The 20,652-nt window shown below is 40.1% G+C and overlaps 1 protein-coding gene across 1 annotated transcript in view; it reads right to left on the reverse strand.

Annotated features, from left to right (window-relative positions):
- The window catches only part of HPS3 (HPS3 biogenesis of lysosomal organelles complex 2 subunit 1), a 36,324-nt gene that overhangs the window by 2,310 nt on the left and 13,362 nt on the right, over positions 1 to 20,652 (reverse strand). Inside the window, exons 9-16 of the mRNA XM_063442477.1 lie at positions 18,192 to 18,300; positions 16,552 to 16,733; positions 15,965 to 16,139; positions 12,932 to 13,162; positions 10,211 to 10,396; positions 9,660 to 9,857; positions 5,724 to 5,828; positions 2,894 to 3,100 (exon numbers count right to left, since the gene is read on the reverse strand). Coding sequence (XP_063298547.1) covers positions 2,894 to 3,100; positions 5,724 to 5,828; positions 9,660 to 9,857; positions 10,211 to 10,396; positions 12,932 to 13,162; positions 15,965 to 16,139; positions 16,552 to 16,733; positions 18,192 to 18,300 — 1,393 coding nt within the window. The remainder of the gene's footprint in view (positions 1 to 2,893; positions 3,101 to 5,723; positions 5,829 to 9,659; positions 9,858 to 10,210; positions 10,397 to 12,931; positions 13,163 to 15,964; positions 16,140 to 16,551; positions 16,734 to 18,191; positions 18,301 to 20,652) is intronic.

The following is a 20,652-nucleotide window of genomic DNA, read 5'->3' on the forward strand; positions in this document are numbered from 1 at the left end:
ACATAACCAACCTGGCACATTTTAAGGTTTTAAAAAAAAAAGGAAAATCAAGCCTTATACCCAGTGACAAAAACACTATAAAACCTGTACATTGGGGAGTACTGTTATACTCAGGCTACAAAACAGTACAACGGATCACAACAATGATATCGTCGGTAAAAGTGCTGTTTGTGTGTGAAAAATGAAAAAAACTTCACTTTCACTGACAATGACCAAAAAACAAGGGTGTGGAAATGCACTCAATCTCCATACAATATGTATCTCTGGGTGCAGACAGGCCAGTCCCAGTAACCAAACACTGGAATAGGTAGAAAATAGAAAACGGTCCAGGCATTCCAGGATACAAATGGCAAATTTATTGAACCCACTGCCACTCACAACGTTTCGACCTGAACGGTCTTTGTCAAGCTTGACAAAGACCGTTCAGGTCGAAATGCACTCCACCCTTGGGTTTTTATGTCAAAGATGCATTATTTTGCACTTATCCTCATTAAATGTCAGTTGCCACAATGCATTTTTCTAGTTTACCAAAATCATTTGCCATTTGGGGAGTAAAGGAACACTGTAATGTCAGGAATACAAACATGTATTCCTGACACTATTTTGGTAAAAATACTCTTTAGATACCCTCACCCCTTACTTTAAAAAGGTGATTTTACTTACATTTCTTCCAGCATCGTGCCTGTCTCGTCACGACTGCCCCATCTCCTCCTTGACGGAGATCATCTAATTTGATGATCTCAGACAATCCAATGCTTTCCCATAGGAAAGCAATGGACGCTATTGCACATGAGCAGCAAAACGCGGCGCTGCACCAATCAGCATCTCCTTATAGAGATGCAATGAATCAATGCATCTCTGTGCGGATCATTCAGCATTTCTATGCTGAATGCTAGTGTTGCACACTATGCAGCTCTGACCCAGGAAGCCCCTTTGGTGTCCGTCTGAGTGACCGCCACTAGAGGTGTTCCTAGGCAGCAATGTAAACGCTTCCTTTTCTATGAAAAAGCAGTGTTTACATTAAAAACACTGCCGGGATAAACTGTATAATCCCAAAAAAATACTTTAAGCTGTAGTTGTTCTGCTGACTATAGTATCCCTTTAAAGTTTGCAAATCGTTAATCATTTCCCAACATTTTACTTTTTTGTGAAAACCCAGTCTTGGAACACCAGCTGTTTTAATTATACTGTAGTTTTTTTTCATATACAGTTACAGAACAAGACAACTATGTAAAAGCAGAACAATAGTAGAGCCAAAACTATTGTCATATTCAAGAGGAAGGGGCAGGTTAGAAGTAGGGAAAACCTAAAGGAAGTTAAGAGGAAAGGAAGAAAAAAAAAAAAAAAAAAAAAGGAAAATTTAAAGATGAGGTAGAGCTTATTTTCCTGGTTAATGTATTCTGACTACAAATCCAATAAGTAGACAACTTGCAAATTGTCCGTTATTTAAATATGCCATTTCTTGGACCAAAATAAATAAAAATGTAAAAAAAACAATCATTCAACACTTTATTTATTTTCAGTGTGTGTATATAATGAATGCAGTGTGTGTGTATGAGTGTAGTGTGTGTGTATGAGTGCAGTGCGTGTATGAGTGCAGTGCGTGTATGAGTGCAGTGCGTGTATGAGTGCAGTGCGTGTATGAGTGCAGTGCGTGTATGAGTGCAGTGCGTGTATGAGTGCAGTGCGTGTATGAGTGCAGTGCGTGAGTGCAGTGTGTGTATGTGTGCAGTGTGTGTGTGTGTATGAGTGCAGTGTGACTGCAGTGTGTGTGTGTATGAGTGCAGTGTGTGTGTATGAGTGCAGTGTGTGTGTATGAGTGCAGTGTGTGTGTATGAGTGCAGTGTGAGTGCAGTGTGTGTGTGTGTGTATGAGTGCAGTGTGTGTGCGCGTATATATTAATTGAATATTTATTTCCAGTGTGTGTATATAATGAATGCAGTGTGTGTGTATGAGTGCAGTGTGTGTGTATGAGTGCAGTGTGTGTGTATGAGTGCAGTGTGTGTGTATGAGTGCAGTGTGTGTGCGTATATATTAATTGAATATTTATTTTCAGTGTGTGTATATAATGAATGCAGTGTGTGTGTATGAGTGCAGTGTGTGTATATGAATGAAGTGTGAGTGTGTGATGCAGTGTGTGTTTGTGTATGTGTTGGTGGGGGTGGGCATTTGATATATTATTAATTTTTTTTTTTTTAATTATTATTTTTTGTATTATTATTTAAATATTATTTATTTATTTTTTTTTAATTATCTTTTTTTTTCGTCCCCCCTCCCTGCTTGCTAGCTGGCCAGGGAGGGGGGCTCCTTCCCTGGTGGTCCAGTGTCATCGGTAGTTCAGTGGGGGGAGAGGGGTGCTGGCAGAGCTGTACTTACCTTTCCTGCAGCTCCTGTCAGCTCTCTCCTCCTCCGCGCGGTCTGTGCAGCTCCCTCTGTCAGCTCCCAGTGTAAGTCTCGCGAGAGCCGCGGCTCTCGCGAGACTTACACTGGGAGCTGACCGAGGTGCTGAACGGACGGCACGGAGGAGGAGAGAGCTGACAGGAGCTGCAGGAAAGGTAAGTACAGCTCTGCCAGCCCCCCTCTCCCCCCAGTCTGTATTATGGCAATGCAAATTGCCATAATACAGACTCTGACTGGAGTATAAGCCGAGTTGGGGTTTTTAAGCACAAAAAATGTGCTGAAAAACTCGGCTTATACTCGAGTATATACGGTATATACAGTATATACAGTAATGAATGTGTGTGTATATTGTTCTATTTGAGGATGTACTTATGTGGAAGTAAACAACCCTATCATTGTACAGGTTTATTTTTTATAATTTATGAAAATACACAAGGGACTGTCAAATTTAAATTTCAAGCTATCCAAATATTTATACAGCAAGACCTATTACCTGGCTCCCATTCTTTATCTCATGTCTGGCATATTGTATAACAGCTTCAGGACACCGATCCAAAAGTCTCTCTATTGCATTTTCATATTCCATCATGCGTGTTTCACATATAATGTGAATGCTTAAATTAGAGTTGTTCTCTTCTGGGATGAACTTTAAAAGAGGAAGAAACGATGGAATATCCATGGATGGCCCACAGAGCAGAGACTAGGGAAAACATAAACAAGATGCTTCAATTGCAGTGGAAATTGCAATAATGGAATATCTAGTAGAAATTTCACAGTCAATGGCCATTACAGGGGTTATTTATAAAATAGCAATTTTAGAGCACATTTCTCATGGAACTCAATGGAATGTTACGAGTGACTACCCCACTTTTATAAAATTCTAAAAAAAATAAAGGGAACACTTAAACAACACAATGTAACTCCAAGTCAATCACACTTCTGTGAAATCAAACTGTCCACTTAGGAAGCAACACTGAGTGACAATCAAGTTCACATGCTGTTGTGCAAATGGGATAGACAACAGGTGGAAATTATAGGCAATTAGCAGGTGGTGACCACAGACCACTTCTCAGTTCCTATGCTTCCTGGCTGATAATTTGGTCACTTTTGAATGCTGGTGGTGTTTTCACTCTAGTGGTAGCATGAGACGGAGTCTACAACCCACACAAGTGGCTCAGGTAGTGAGACAAGTGAATGTTAATGAAAGCTGCAAGCGAAACATGTCAAGTGGAGATTAAGGATTGCCTACAAGGACTGGTTTTATTTATAGTTCTTTTTACCATATCGTTCACTTTTAAATAGTTTTATTCATTCTGTTTATTAATAAAGATTTGGTTTTAATACCCAGTCACTCTTAAGCTCCTTATACTCTCACCATCACTCTGCTGTTCCGGATCTACATATATCCCTAGGTGGGGATTGTTCCACCTACAGCTCCATATACTAGAGCAGGTCATTGCTCTAGCAAATGTAAGTAGGTCTAATATTATTTACTTATCCTACTTTTACATACGTACTGTACTATTGGTATACATCCTTATTTTGTTCATATGATGAACTACCTTGGGAATCTGATACCAGCAAAAATAAATCCAGGCTCCTAAAATAGAGCTTTTTTTTTTTTTTTTTTTGCAGTCCAAGTGAATACAACAGGTGAGCATGAGGTACCCCGACGGCATTCCTCATGCGTAATATCAAACTTTACAATAGGGGTTACTGATCGTACATGCACCATTTTATATTTATATTTTATAACGATGTAGGAAAGTCATAGGTTAGGTAGGTAAACGTTTTAAGATTCGAACAGGCATATATTAGGATTCTATACTAATCTGTGTGCAGGATTATAGACACATATGCTTTGATTATCAGGCTTATATGCGATAGTGTACTAGGCCTATGTTAGAAACATACTAGTGCTGAATACGCAAGCTTAGAAGGGAATAAAGCAGTCAAGTAGTACATAAGCTCAATGCTCAAACCTAGGCAACAAAGGTTTAAACCTAAGATGACACATCAGCGTGATAAATGATGTTTGAGTCTGGAGTGACAGATTGTTATATTTGAGTCACGACACCATTATAAAATAGAGCTTTTTAAGCTCTGGAAAACGTGAGTGCCCCTTTGGAATATATCTTTATCACCATATTATTCATAACATACTGCACTATCATTGTACTTTTCTTTCCCTTTTTTAAGAGTAAGAAACATAATTGCGAAATCTGCTGCTACCTTTGTATGTATGATTTTATTATAATAATTTTTAGCACAGTCCACCTTATTTACTAGCTTGTTTTGTTCTATTGTTCACACGGTAAAAGGAACTCCTTGTTGGTGAATAAGCTGCTTTATTGGATAGAAATCACTTATCACTTTTTAAACTTATTGTTTTCAAAGATTGAACGGTATACAGGTGTTCAAGAGATGTGTACATTTTAGTCATACCCTTCTACAAAAGAAAAAAAAAAAAAGATGCACAGTAACTACCAAGTGAGCAAGGAACATGCTCATGGGAGCTTGGTTTAGAAAAAAAACTACATGATTAAAGAAACTACTGAAGTGATGGCATCAGGAAATGCATGTGTGACTACTACACAGCTTCCAGTTGAAAATAATCTGGCATAATTGTACATATCCTATAACCCCCTTGAGCAGTGTGAATTGCATGGAAATCAAATTGAATTTCTATGTATAGGCCAAAATAGCTGAAATTGAAAAAAATCAGTCAACCCATACCTAAAATGTAAAAATTTCCTTCCAGTTCACTTTGAACCCTGAATAAGTCACACTTTTGCAAATCATATTTTATGCAACACTTAAAGGGACACTATAGTCACCAGAACAACTACAGCTTAATGTAGTTGTTCTGGTGAGTATAATAGCTCCCTTCAGGTATTTGCATGTAAACACTGCCCCTGTACAGTAAGCAGCCATGCCATTGAGCATGCATGCGGGCGCTGAATTTTCCTCATAGAGATGCATTGATTCAATCCATCTCTATGAGGAGGAGGTCCTGATTGGCCAAAACTGTGTTTGGCCTCACCCCCTTGCCGATTTTAGCCAATCCAGTGCTTTCCATGGAAAAGCATTGTATTGGCTAAAAATTGGCAATTTTGATGTCACCAAGGGGGCGGGACTAGCGCACCAGTGGAGAGCTAAAAATAAGGTGAGTTTTAACCCATAATGAGGGAGCAAAGGGGGGTGGGGGCAAACCCTAAATGGTGGGTTAAACACTATAGGGTCAGGAATACATGTTTGTGTTCCTGACCCTATAGTGATCCTTTAACACTGCTGCCGTTTTAAAAACAGACATTTAATTCTACCTGTAATTTCATCAGGTCTCCACAATCAAGACAAGATGCAGTCTCTGAGGACACCAGCCTTGAAATCCATGGGCTTATTATTCCAAAATGGCTGCAGGAATTTCTCTGGAATGAAAAGATAGATTCACATTAAATATGCAGATAATGAATGCGGAGCTTGTTTACTAAATACAAAGTTTTAGATACCCACAGTAAATGTATTTTAGTGGTTATTTTGCAAAAATAGTTTTTTGAGTGCAGTTTCTTTGCACTTTGTGAAAAGATTGACATAACCAGAGTTTCTCTTGGCACCCACAGCCCAGCAGCACTGCAGTGGCAGTGATAATTATTTGCACTTTGCACAGGCACATTAAAGGAACACTATAGTCACCTAACTTACTTTAGCTAAATAAAACAGTTTTAGTGTATAGATCATTCCCCTGCAATTTCACTGCTCAATTCACTGTCATTTAGGAGTTAAATCACTTTGTTTCTGTTTATGCAGCCCTAGCCACACCTCCCCTGGCTATGATTGACAGAGCCTGCATGAAAAAAACTGGTTTCACTTTCAAACAGATGTAATTTACCTTAAATAATTGTATCTCAATCTCTAAATTGAACTTTAATCACATACATGAGGCTCTTACAGGGTCTAGCAAGCTATTAACATAGCAGGGGATAAGAACATCTTAATTAAACAGAACTTGCAATAAAGAAAGCCTAAATAGGGCTCTCTTTACAGGAAGTGTTTATGGAAGGCTGTGCAAGTCACATGCAGGGAGGTGTGACTAGGGTTCATAAACAAAGGGATTTAACTCCTAAATGGCAGAGGATTGAGCAGTGAGGCTGCAGGGGCATGTTCTATACACCAAAACTGTTTCATTAAAGGGAAACTCCAGTGCCAGAAAAACGATCCGTTTTTCTGGCACTGGAGGGTCCCTCTCCCTCCCACCCACCAATCCCCGGTTACTGAAGGGGTGAAAACCCCTTCAGTCACTTACCTGGGACAGCGGCGATGTCCCTCGCCGCTGTCTCCGCCTCCGCGACGCTCCTCCCAGTGATTACGTCGGCCGGTGGGCGAGACTAATCTCGCCCACCGGCCGAGGAGACCTAATGCGCATGCGCGGAAATTCCACGCATGCGCATTACGTCTCCCCATAGGAAAGCATTGAAAAATCATTTCAATGCTTTCCTATGGGGTTTTGAGCGACGCTGGAGGTCCTCACACAGCGTGAGGACGTCCAGCGACGCTCTAGCACAGGAAACCTGTGCTAGAACCCAGGAAGTGACCTCTAGTGGCTGTCTAATAGACAGCCACTAGAGGTGGAGTTAACCCTGCAATGTAAATATTGCAGTTTATGAAAAACTGCAATAATTACACTTGCAGGGTTAAGGGTAGTGGGAGTTGGCACCCAGACCACTCCAATGAGCAGAAGTGGTCTGGGTGCCTGGAGTGTCCCTTTAAGCTAAAGTTGTTCAGGTGACTATAGTGTCCCTTTAACCGATCAAAACTTTTTAGGTGCAGAAATTGTGCAGTATTTAGGTATACTAACTCAGAAAAAAATTACTACCTTTACATCGAATATTCCCCCTAAAATTATTTATTAAGGATTTTATAACAGACAAAAAAAATTTCATTTATCTGCTAGAATGCCCTTGCGGCTATCAATACATAGGGGTGACTAAAAGGAACTTACACGTTAGAATCAGCGAGTTTGCAGCTTTAAATACAGTAAAATAATTCAGATTTTTTAAACATACTTTTTATTTACTAATCGATCACACACACAATGTTTTAAATAGATGTTTGGACAACTGAGCTTTTTTATGATATGCAATCAGTAGATAAATGCAATATATATATGTGAATAAAGGTCATGTGATCTACATGATGTCATATTTCAATGATAATTTATCTCAAAGCCTTATAAATAGGGCTACATGCAAGACCTGATTTTATTATCACTTGAAAAAGCCTATGGGTGAAACGCGTTGTGATTATATAGAAGGACTTTACTGTAATATACCACACTAAATAAAAACAGATAAACATTGTTTTTATCCTCTAAATTTGATGTTTATTTTCGATCCTGCATTTTATTAATCTAAAGCAGGGGTCCTCAAACTACGGCCTGCGGGCCGGATCCGGCCCGTTAGGGTCCTGGACCCTGCCCAAGCACTCAGGGCCACCCGATGGGCCCTATAGCTTCAGGGGCCCGGTCAGTGCTGCGGCCGTGCAATAGCGCGACCATGCCCCTTTAAAAAAAAATTCACATTTAAAAAAAAAAATACAAAATCGCAGTCGGTGGTCACTTCCTCCCAGCTCCCTCCACGCGGGAGGGAAGAGAGCCAGGCCGCGGGAGCCACGCCGACTCCCACCAGCCACAGCCACCCTTGTGCAAAAAAGGGTAAGCAAAATTAGCTATGTATATCAGTATGTATGTCTGTCAGTGTGTATGTGTCAGGATCGGGACAGGGATCCAACACGCAGAGTACAAACAGGTGGTAGGTACGTATACCGGACCTTAGAATGGCCGGACTAACGTAAGGAGTAAGCAAAGAATGGTCTAGAGACAAGCCGAGGTCGGGGGAACGAGAGAGCAGGTAAGCGAGAGACAAGCCGAGTCAAAGGGTAATAGAGATAAGCAGGGTAGAACAAACAAGCCGGGTCAGAACCAAAAGGGACAAATAGAAAACAAGAGCACTGAGTGACTAGACAAGCTAGAACCACGACAGGGCAATGAACAAATGCAGAAAGCCCTACTTTATACCCTGGTTCTAGATAGGAATCACGCCCCCGACGAGTCCTGATTCGTGCTCGGGACTTGATTGACAGGTCGGAACGGATTGTCGTCATGACGTCGGCTACTGAGCGCCGCGTCATAAAAGGAAGCGGATCCCTCGCGGCCGGCGTGTAAACGCCCGAGAGAACTGCGAGGAATGAGTGAGTCAGCCCCTCTGAGAGGATGAACGTCTAAGTGTCTCACCTCCTCCGAGGTAGAGACAACAGGTACCCTGACAGTATGTATGTGTGTGTGTGTCTGTCTGTGTATGTCTGTCTGCATGTGTATGTATCTGCATGTATGTGTATGTATGTATATGTATTTTAGTATGTATGTGCATGTATGTATGTCTGTATGTTTCTGTCTGTATGTATGTATGCTGGGACTCTTTACTATTGTTCTATCTCAATATTTTGTATGCATAATATTGTACATATATATCTGTATAAGATTATCTAGTATTTCTTATTTGGCACAGTCTGTTTTTTTCTGTATTTTTTTCCTAGTTCCTCTTGGATTATTAGGGTATCCAAGTAATTGACCCTATTCTGCTGCCTTTGGAGTTTGCGCTGTAACTCCTCCTCTTTTTTTCCTGTTGAACTTTTTTTCTAATACACATTTTTTGTACTCTTATACCAAATTACAAAACCTTAAAAACACAAAATAAACTAGTAGACATCATCACTTTAAATTAACAGTCCAATCACTTAATTTGGACTTACCGAGCATGTGTAGCAAACCATGTGAACTGAAAACAATGCTTCTTTAAGAGAAACAACCTACCTCCACTTTGCACTAGAATACAAATCAAGTAAGACATGAAACCCCCTGGCTGTCTGTTTGACTGCTGGGAAGTGTTACCAAGTTTCGATTGGAATCATACTTTTTACATAATAAATTTACATGGACAGGCAATTAAAACCTAAAATGCTTCTGATTGGACACAACTTATCAGTACAGAGAATGATTGAAGCTGCAAAAAGGATTGATGCTGCAAAAAGGAGAGTCTCCTGGTGCTGGAATAAAAGTCAGTTTATCTTATTTTAACAGGTTCACATTTCCAAAAATGCCAACATAAGAAGGATATTTATGTTTTAATTGGAGTGTTCATTTAAAGATAATTGCAATGCATTACAATAAAATCAGCTAAAACTGGGGAAAAACTTAAAATTACCAGATCTTCAGGGCTCTTTAATGGTTTCACACAGGTATGTTGTTGGAGATCGCGTATTCTACACACATAATGAGAAGACAATTTGAAAAGAATATCCTGTAAGATAGACTCAGTAGGATATGTGGAAAGTAATGCTTCCCAAAAGTCTACAAGCATCTGGGGAATGTTCTCGTCATCATCCATCTTCTCACACAGCACCTGAAAAACAACACAAGCCAAATAAACATTATGCAAATCATTTATTATGTGTATACAAGGAAGATATGCATGGGTAATTTTACGAAGAAATGTTTGCCTTACAGCAGATATAGTGGGCCAAATATTGTATGTGAATTTAAGAATGGAAAGTTCACAGCAGGACCCACCATAAGAGTAACACTGGCTAAAGGACATGTATATGGGGAAATATTTTATTTATTTATAAAATATTTTACCAGAAAGGACACATGGAGATTTCTCTCATTTTCAAGTATCTCCTGGTGATTGGTATTGGTAATTTTACAAACACAATGAAATATTCAGGGTTTAGTTTTTTTCTGTACAAATAGAACCTTAAAAAATATCTCTGCATTTTTCAGATGAATCTTGCTATTTTCATGTAAAGCTACTGCAGAAGCCACCAGTAATCCAGGTTGAATGTCTTTGAAATGATAAGCCATCTGGGTTGGAATCATTTCTTTACTCCTGTGTCTCATAAGCAACCTTGGTTCATCCACAAAGCCACATAGTAACAGCATCTGTAGAGAATACAAACCAGGATATGGTGTTGAAAACCTCTATTGACAACACTATAATTAGCAGCAACATCATCATAAGCATTGGAACACATCAACTGAGACCAGATGGAATCAGAGTATATTCTATCTGCAAAGATCTAGAACAGGGATAGGCAACCTTTGGCACTCCAGATGTTTTGGACTATACCTCCCATGATGTTTTGCCAGCATTATGGTTGAAAGAGCATTATGGGGCATGTAGTCCAAAACATCTGGAGTGCCGACGGTTGCCTACCCCTGATCTAGAATCACAAGTATAGCTTCAAGAGGCAATTTTCAATTCACCAGTCAGTAAGATTCATAACACAGCACACAGAATTCAGCTGCCAGCAGATATCAAGTTGGGCTGTTAAGGGTTTAACCCCTTAAGAACCTACTACATAATTTGGTATTTGAAGCTCTATACAGCCCTTAATTTGTTAAATGGAGCATTTCATTGTTAAAATGGGATTGAAAAGGAGAATTGTGCAAACATGATTTCTTGGACCCAAAAAAGACAAAAAAAAAAAATATATACATCATACAGTAAATGGTCGGTTTCTGTTCATTGGCTTTTTAAATCACAGGACATGCTTTCCTTTTAAAGTGTGGATACATGATTTTATATATCAGGACAAAATAGTCATCGGTTCCTTAGGAGATCTTAAAATTAGAACAACAAGCGACATTTTACACCGTGTCATGATTTTTTTTTTTTTAACAGAAAGAAAAAAATAATAATTAAGTTTCAATAGCTTGTAGAACCACCTTTAGCAGCAATAATTTGAAGCAATCATTTTCTGTATTGCTTTATCAGTCTCTCACATCATGGTGGAGGAGTTTTGGCCTACTCTTCTTTACAATGGTGCTTCGATCATTGAGATGTGCATTTCTTTTTGCACGGCTCTCTTAAGGTCCTGCATGTCATGGTTTAGTAGATAGTCAAGAATGCAGTAATAAACCGAGAATATCCGAAGCGAGGTACAGGAAAGGATAAAGCAAAGATTAGGTCAGACAAGCAATAGGTTGGGTCAGGCAGCACAGATTTGCAACAGAAGACAAGCCAAAGTTCAGGTACCGGATATTCAGAGCAGGCGCAAGGAGTAACTGATCACAGCAAATAGCACAGAATACTGAGCACAGGTAGCAGGTATGAGCAGGTTTATGAATTTAAGAAAAGGAACACACACCCTTAGTTGTGGTACTTGCCTCCTTTTAGGAATGTCTACTTCTCCTTTAAAAATCCTTATTGTGTCTAGTCTGTTGATTGTGCAGGCACAACCCCTGCTTCCTTTGGGGCAGGGTGGTCCGGCATTTGGCAATGAGGAGCAGTGGAGGTAATTGTTGGGCCAGGCGAGGGCATGACACTGCCACATCATTTCAATTGGGTTGAGGTCTGGACTTTGACTGGGTCGTTGCAACACCTTGGTTCTTCTCTTTTTCAGCCATTCTGTTGTAGATTTGCTGGTTTGCTTAAGATCATTGTTCTCCTGCATGAGCCAATTTCGGCCAAGCGTCAGCTCAGACAGATGGTCTCACATTTGATTCTAGAAAACTTTGGTCTACAGGGACAGATGAGTTTATAGTCGACAAAATGACTGCAAGGTTTCCAGGTCCTGTGACTGCAAAACAAGCCCAAGTCATCACCACTCCATCACCTTGTTTGACAGTTGGTATGAGGTGTTGTTGCTGATATGCAGTGTTTTCGCGAAATGTGGTGCTGTACATTATGGCCACTATTGTCTAGTATGTCCTAAGGACATTGTTCCAAAAGTCAGGTGGTTTGTTCAGATGAAACTTTGCTAACTTTTTAGAGAGAAGAGGCTTTCTTCTGGCAACTCTTCCAAATAAACCATATTTGTTAAGTATTTTTCTAATTCAGCATGCTAACTCAAACCTGTAAAGTCTAAAATGTATCTCTTGGGTTTTTTGCAATTTCTCTGAGCATTGCAGTCTGACCTTTGGGCGAATTTGCTGAGAAGATTGGCAATGGTCTTGAATGTTTTCAACTTTTGAATAACTTTTCTCACTGTAGAATGATGGAATTTAAATTTGGAAATTGCCTTATAACCATCCCAGTTTGATGGGCAGCAACAATTGCTTCTTTAACATCATTGAGGATGTATTTCCTCCTTGACATTGTGTTAACACACATCTGAATGCTCCAGATCAGTAAACCTTGGCTTTTATACAGGTTCTCACACTTGCGGATGCTCAATTAATCAACTAATCAAGGGTATTTGATTATCAGCTACTTAGCCTCTTAATTTCTATTTAAGCAGTAAGGGTGTGCTTAGATTTTAACACGTCTTCTCCATTTTGGCTTCATTGTTTGTTAAATTATAATATATCATATGTGGTGGTGTTCATCTGAGGTTGTATTTAGCAAGTTTTAAGACCTTCAAAGGAGCAGATTATTGTTATGTCCTGGTATGTAAAACCAGAGAACTCAAAGAGGGTGTACTTTCTTTTTCCAATGTACATACATACACACTTAACAAGTTAGATCCTTCTCACCTCTGGGTGGCGCTGTATTTCAATTTCACACGTCTTAGCGTCCTGCATGCGTAATGCCATGGACGCCTTTGTGAGGGAGATTAATGCCGATGGAGAACTAGATTCTAACTTTCGCAGGCAATCCATTGCTTTCTTGGGACACACATTTGCCATGCAGGAACTGCACAAAACATAAGGAAGATGACTTGGCTCACGGTTGCTAAAGATCTGCAGTGCTTTTAAAGCCATGTCCTTAAAAAAAATATAAAAAAAAAATATTGAATTAATTTTAAAACTCTCAAAAAGTATAGTTTTCCAGTAATTAACTACACAGACATTAACATTCCAATTGGTTACTTTACTTGGATGGGAGGGGGATTCTACTTTGTAAGTTCCCAGATGGAAACCCCCATTTCTAATACTACACTATCTGGACATTTTTCAAAATGAAGACTGAACAGGATATTTTCTGGATGTACCAGAGTGTTCTGAGGAATCCAGAAAGCCTGTATTGAATTGAGAGAAATACATTCTGTTTTATGACAACCACCTGGTCCCTGTCAAGGAAATGCCTCTGTGTCCAGATAAAAACATACAAAGGCATTCCTCCAAACTACTACAAATCAGTAGCTGAAAAAAAGAAAAGAAAAGACAAACGAACTTGGAAAGGTTGTGGAGACAGGGGTGGCCTCCAAACCCTAATGTTTTGGTGATGTAGTCACTCAATCAGGGCCGGACTGGAGATACAAAGCAGCCCTGGGAAAAAAAAAAAATCTATGCCAGCCCCATAAGTCATTGCGCCATATATTGCCGTATGTAATATGTAAGGGGAGACCAGCACGGCGTGGGGAGGAAAAAGAAGGTGAGTAAAAACACTTTTTAAATACACACAGACACACAGATACACTATGACACAGACACACACACACCATGACACAGACACATACACACACACACACCGACACACACACCATGACACAGACACACACCATGACACATACACACAGACATACACCATGACACACAGACATACACCATGACACATACACACACACACACCATGACACATACACACAGACATACACCATGACACATACACACACACACCATGACACATACACACACACACCATGACACATACACACACACACCATGACACAGACACACACCATGACACAGACACACCATGACACAGACACACCATGACACAGACACACACCATGACACAGACACACACCATGACACAGACACACACCATGACACAGACACACACACACACACACTCACACTGACAGAATTACACATTTTACCTGTGGGTGACCGTCTGGGTGGGCTAGTGGCCGCAGGGGGAGGTCTGCTGGCGGCCGCTGGCTGGGGGAGGTCTGCTGGCGGCCACAGAGGGAGCTCTTTTGGGGGCCGCAGGGAGAGCTGGCTGTTCTGAAGGGAGCTGGCAGCTCCCCCAGAACAGCCAGCTCCCTTCAGAACAGCCAGCTCCTCCAGAACAGCCAGCTCCTCCAGAACAGCCAGCTCCTCCAGAACAGCCAGCTCCTCCAGAACAGCCAGCTCCTCCAGAACAGCCAGCTCCCTTCAGAACAGCCAGCTCCCTTCAGAACAGCCAGCTCCCTTCAGAACAGCCAGCTCCCTTCAGAACAGCCAGCTCCCCCTGCGGCCCCCAAAAGAGCCCCCTCTGCGGCCGCCAGAAGACCCAGCTGTCTGCCCGGCCCCAGGTGCCGACGGCCCACTGGGAAATTTCCCGGTATCCCAGTGGGCCAGTCTGGCCCTGCACTCAATATAAAGATAGGGGAGAGACAGAGAACTGCATCTCTTTAGTTTACCACTACTCTTGTTCTCACTGCCATGATCAATAAGCCGAGCAGATACTGATCTATGCACTGCCACAAAGGACATACCCAAAATGGTAATTTTCTAAAGCCTACAAATCTCTGATCTAAATGACAACAACATTTTATTTAAATCTTTTGCTACACTTACATATTCAAACTATTATGCTCCTGCCTGGGCAGTGTTTCACAGATATGAATCCTTAGGGATACATGCTAATCTACACTCCCCACCCAACATGTGGCATTATTGTGTGCTCTATCCTATTTTTTCTGAGTAAACCGAGGTAGCCTCTCAATACTAAAATAACTAAATAAAAATGTTTTTTTTTTCATGTAACAAACAGAGACACGTGCCATTTTATGTTATACATATGTGAAGCATGTTGTCTAATTATGTCACGGATCATCAATTACCACTTTGCTTTCAGTGACTTTTTAGGATCTGATAGATTGTGAATTACGTCTTGCCAACAGCCTACTTGATTGGCTAGAGTACAGTCTGCTGTTTATGGTGAATGTACCCACTATATTACATGCCAGGTGTAAGTGTGAGAGGTCCGGGTAAATCATGTAAATGTCCACAGACAGTTAAAACATGAGTTAATGGTCACTTCAAACTGTCAAATAAACCATCTAGAATGAGGGTAAATCCATACATCAGGATTAAGTCTGTAAACTCACAATAATTTATATTTAAAGGGACTCTCCAGCCAAGCCTTTTTACTCACCTGGTTCCAGCGCCGGGAGCCTCGTGAAGCCGCGCCCCCTATTTCGTCAAAATGACGAAATAGGCGGGCGCGAGCAGGGAGCAATCAGACGCTTCCATTTATTTGCGGTCTTCGCCAGCCCCCTCTCCTCTCTGACAGGCTGGAGAGAGAAGGCGCGCACACAGTGCCTTCTCTCTCCTGCACACGTCAGACGTATTTTAATACGTCTGACGTGTACAGGGCCTTTTTAGGGCCCTACATGATAGGAAGTCCCTCTCTGGTGGCCGTCTGAGTGACGGCCACTGGAGGTATTCCTATCAATCAATGTAAACACTGTATTTTCTCTGAAAATACAGTGTTTACATTAGATTGCCTGCAGGGAGCTATAGATCTCACCTGAACAAATACATTAAGCTGTAGTTGTTCCGGTGACTATAGTGACTATATTGTCCCTTTAAGGATAAAAAGTAAATGTATGCATAAAAAAAAAAGGATGTTCTTACTTCACTGAGCTCTTCATCCAGTTCCTCAAAGAGAGTATGCTTGAGATAAAACATGAATCCTTTTCCATAATCCAGAGAAAATTCATTGGACAAAACTCTCTGTATAACTTTCGATACAGACAAGCCAGACATCTTGAAGTAAGGGAGAGTCAGATGAGAATGCTTGGTGTCTAACCTTAAACACAAAATAGATTTAAAAAATAAATTAAAGAAACCCATGCATTGTATGTGATTGAATGAAGAAATTGTAATTAAGAATTCACTCAGTTACATTTTCAAAATACATTTTTGATAACAGAGTAACTTATTCTTTTGATCAATCTGGCTTATCTAAAGTATCTTAGAAATTATAAAGGTATTAAAATACTGCATACAGTTTAAGGGCATATAGGTTTCAGTATTGACAAGAATAAATTGTGTGTCCAAAGTGCCAGTTTAAGAGGGATTCAGAATCTGTTTTCCAGGTGCATTGCTATATTTTTCCTTTGTAAAAATGAATATCCATACAATGTGACCAACTGTGGAAAGATATTATGAATTGTTAAAATTTAGAACATGGCAATATAAACCCCATGGGTAATGCATACCTGCTGAAGCACTGACCTAGACTTGCACAACTGTCTTTGAATGCGGCTATCAGTTCAGCCTTCTCTGTGATTTCATCTACATTTGGAGCCATTAGAGATGCCCTCACCAATAAATGAGCTTCACTCAGAAGGTGAATGCTGCCATGGGTCTTCATCGTATCATATCTCCTGCTATACTCTACCTAGGAAAAGCACATGCAGATAATTTGTTTTAGACATCGCATTGATTCCTATTGTTCATTTCAAGTAGGAGTGACTGCTACTGGTCCCAATATGAGTCCACTGGTGGGAATACTCCAACAGTGGCCAAACCAGCTAGGTCTGATTCATAAGGTGATAAAAAGCTGTCTGGTAGAAGATACTGGTATGTTTCTCATATTAACATTTTGACTCTCAGCTTTAAGGTGATATACATTTTATTTCCAAGCTGACAAAGGACATGCTTTTCATCCATTCATCCATGTGTAAATGTTCCTCATGGATTTTAAAAGAAAGAAAGAAAAAAACAAAGACAAAAAACATAAGATTCCAATCATCACTTCGTAGATTGTATTTTTTCACATATAAATCTTTGGTTAGCTGGCTATCTGAAACGCATGCATGCATTAGTGTGTATGAATTCAGGAGTTTGTGCAGTGTGTGAGTTTGTCTGATAATGCCTGGATGCACAAAGTGTCTGTGAATGCAGGGTGTTTCTTTGAATCACTACAGTATTTAGTTAAGTTTAAAATGATCTTAGAGTTCTGAAAATTATAATTATTTCAGAAGTTCCCTTCTGTCCATCGTTTGCGTTACTGGCCTCTTTCCAGCCATTCACTCCGTCTTCAAGAACATAGGCATGCTATTGGTAGAGAAGAAATGGGTTGGAGATACACATGCGTGGCAAAATGGCACACTCCTCCAATCAAATGCGGTTATAAGCAGCACTTGATTGCCAGACCGAGTTTTACTCTGGAAGAAGAAGCGCTTCTAGTGGCTGTCAGGTAGACAACAATTAGAGGTGGATTTCACACTGCAATGCAAAAACTGTAATATTTTACATTGAAGGGATAAAACCAACAGTCCAATGTATCGGGATAGTATTATTTAAGTGCAATTAACTTTTGATCTATATTTTGCATTTCTTAGATTACAAGTGCTCACCAATTTCCTTTCCTATTTGTTTCTGGATGTAAAATAGTTTTTGTGTAATGGTCAGTGTGCGAGTTTAAAGTCATTGAAGTATTTGCATTGGATACGTCGTCACCTATTATTACAGAGCAAGATGACAGAGAGCTGCACTGTTTAAAATTAGCCAAACACAGCTCTGGGTGGCTGTGTTTTATGCAGCCAGCAATGGCTCTGGGCCCTAACCTTCAAGTGGCCCTGCCAGCTTCATTAAAACAGGTGGCCCCCAAGTGGTGTGCTTAAACCATAAAGGCTCAATTTTCAAATACACACATAACTGTGTATGACCGTCTTGCCCATTGTGTATATGCAAACCCTATACGGTTCGCTTACTTAGTCAATATTATTCAGAAAAACATTTGAGTGTCAAATTTTAAAAAGGTATAATCGTATAGATATTTTTCTACACATATACACATATGTTTTGACATTGATATATAGTTGAACACAAATAAAAACAAACTACTGAATACCAGTTCATTGTAGATTTGGATTGTTGACATTGTGCTCACGACATATAGGTTCCAACCAGGCCCAGTTTCTGGTAAGGTCTTGTTTTTAACACTTCCACTTTTCCACGAACTAAATGGAAGTAAAAAAAAAAATGTTTTTTTCAATTATGTATGTTCAAAGTATCTTATTTTATAATACAAGATCAAAAACACACCAGGAACAACCTGGCAATATCATAGAATTTCTATTAGGATAATAGCAAGTGTGAGAGGGGGAGATATGGGTAAAAAAAAAAATGTTGTTTTTTTTTTTTTTTAAATCTGTTTTACAGCTTGCAATTGTCCTTAAGCAAAACCTAAAAACAAAACTTAGAATTTGAGCTATATTAGAAAAACACAGAAATTAGGTGCTCACTATATACTTAAAGGCAGCAGTCAAGGATTCCCATAAGTGGAGTCACATATAGATCATATATACGTACTTTTTTATGGGATCTTTGGCTGTTATACAGTTTATGATATCTCAAAGAGGAAGGAAGAAAAAAATTCATTGTCTCTTAACACAGTGAAGTAGAGTGCTATAACAAAAGCTCAAAGAGAAAAAAGTCAGTGGCCAAAGGCAACCAGCTTGTTAGTGTGTCAGGGGAATCCTAAAAGGGGGTAACCCTTACATACGTGTAGAAAGACAAAAAGAGAAGGAAAATCCAAAGAGTAAAGGAGAAACTCCACACCCTTATGTAGGATAAACCTATCAAGGAAACCCCGTCCTAGATGTAATGCTAAAACTTAACCTTTAATAATGATAGCATAAAACAATATAAACACCAAAATAAAAAAATATATATTAAACAAAAAAATGGAAAATAGGAGTGCTACCACAAAAACTGTGTGGATATGGACAGTGAAAATAATAACAAAAATGCAAAAAACTGTCCAGTAGAACCACCTATATACAGAGATCAAAATCGTCAGATCTGGTGACTAGATGGGGAGGGGAAAGAGGAAACAGCCTGAGTAATCCTCTCGGTCCCTGAAAACAAATCCTAGGCTATCAGCCTAGAGGTTACAGAGTATCTGGTGCATAGGGAAACAAAGTTGCACTTGGAACTGGATGCATTCCAATACTGGGATAGTTGATCAAGCAACCCCCCCAGAAGAATAAACGGAGGAGACCACCCACATAGAGAAGCATCTGTATAGAACCAACTTCGGCTAAAACCCTCGCCCAGAATAGTAAGAAGAGGCAAAAACTTAAAAGAGGTTCTCGTTTCCAGCCATCTGTCCTCCAAATGTGCCACCACAAATTGGCTATCAGTACAGGGCACCTACAAATGTGGCAGGTGTGTGGCCTGCCAATATATAATGAAAGACTCGAAAGTCCTTCCAAACCTGATTGATAACTCAATATGTCAGGTTACACACTTCTTTAACTGCAACACGAAGGGCATCATTTATTTGCTGACCTGTACCTGTGGACTTAGGTATGTGGGGAAAACTATTCGCCCCTTTAAAAGGCGAATCATGGAACACATACATTCAGTCAGAAACCTCAGAGATACCCCGGTCGCTAGACACATGAGAAACCACCACCAGGGGGACACGAGAGGTATAAAGTTTGCAGGGGTCGAAAAAGTACAATTGGGTCGCAGAGGAGGAGACTTGGACCGTACCCTCCTCAGAAGAGAATCCTTTTGGATTTACAATTGTAACACACTGGCCCCCAATGGATTAAATGAGGGGTTTACATTTACTCCCTTCATTGACAAATGAGTTACATTGAGAGCATTATCTTACATCACAAGTAATGCTTTTTTTCTTAATCTGTACATAAAGTTTATGATTTTCTGTAAATACTTTTGTTATCATTTGATTATATGGATGTTTTCAGTTCTATCCCCCTTTTGGAATTAAGATAAAGATTTTGTCACTTTAAGACTCATAAGCAAATAGGTTATGTTTATTTGGTTCTCTTTATTCACATCATAACTTTGTCAGCATTAGACATGATTTATGAATGGACCTTAATCCATTTAGCTACTTATGAGTTTATTGTTGTGTTAGGAGTTCTTTTCCAACGATTTTCATGACACCTAGCTCATTTCCAGTTGAGCGTTTAGGTGATGTACCACTTGGGATGGATTTACATACCCTGTCAATCACTGTAATGACTCATCCAGGGAGGCGGTACTAGTCAGAACGCCGTTTTTCGGCACGCACGGGTCCGCCACTCCCACTTAATTCTGCCGGCTCGTCACATATAAAAGAGCCGGCTAGGGGTTAGACGAACAATTTACCTCTGACGAAGGCGCATTTTAGCGCTGAAACGCGCGTTAGGTAGTCTAGCTAGGTGCTGCTCCACTCGTGGAGATCTTAGTCAGTCTAGTTTCTTTTACTAGTTCTGGGACTCTGTTGGTTTACTAGGAGGGGATAGTTTGATTCATTTAACATTCTGGGCGAGGGTTTTAGCCGAAGTTGGTTCTAT

Source organism: Pelobates fuscus, chromosome 2 (assembly GCF_036172605.1).
Source record: "Pelobates fuscus isolate aPelFus1 chromosome 2, aPelFus1.pri, whole genome shotgun sequence".
In the NCBI taxonomy this organism is placed as follows: Eukaryota; Metazoa; Chordata; class Amphibia; order Anura; family Pelobatidae; genus Pelobates; species Pelobates fuscus.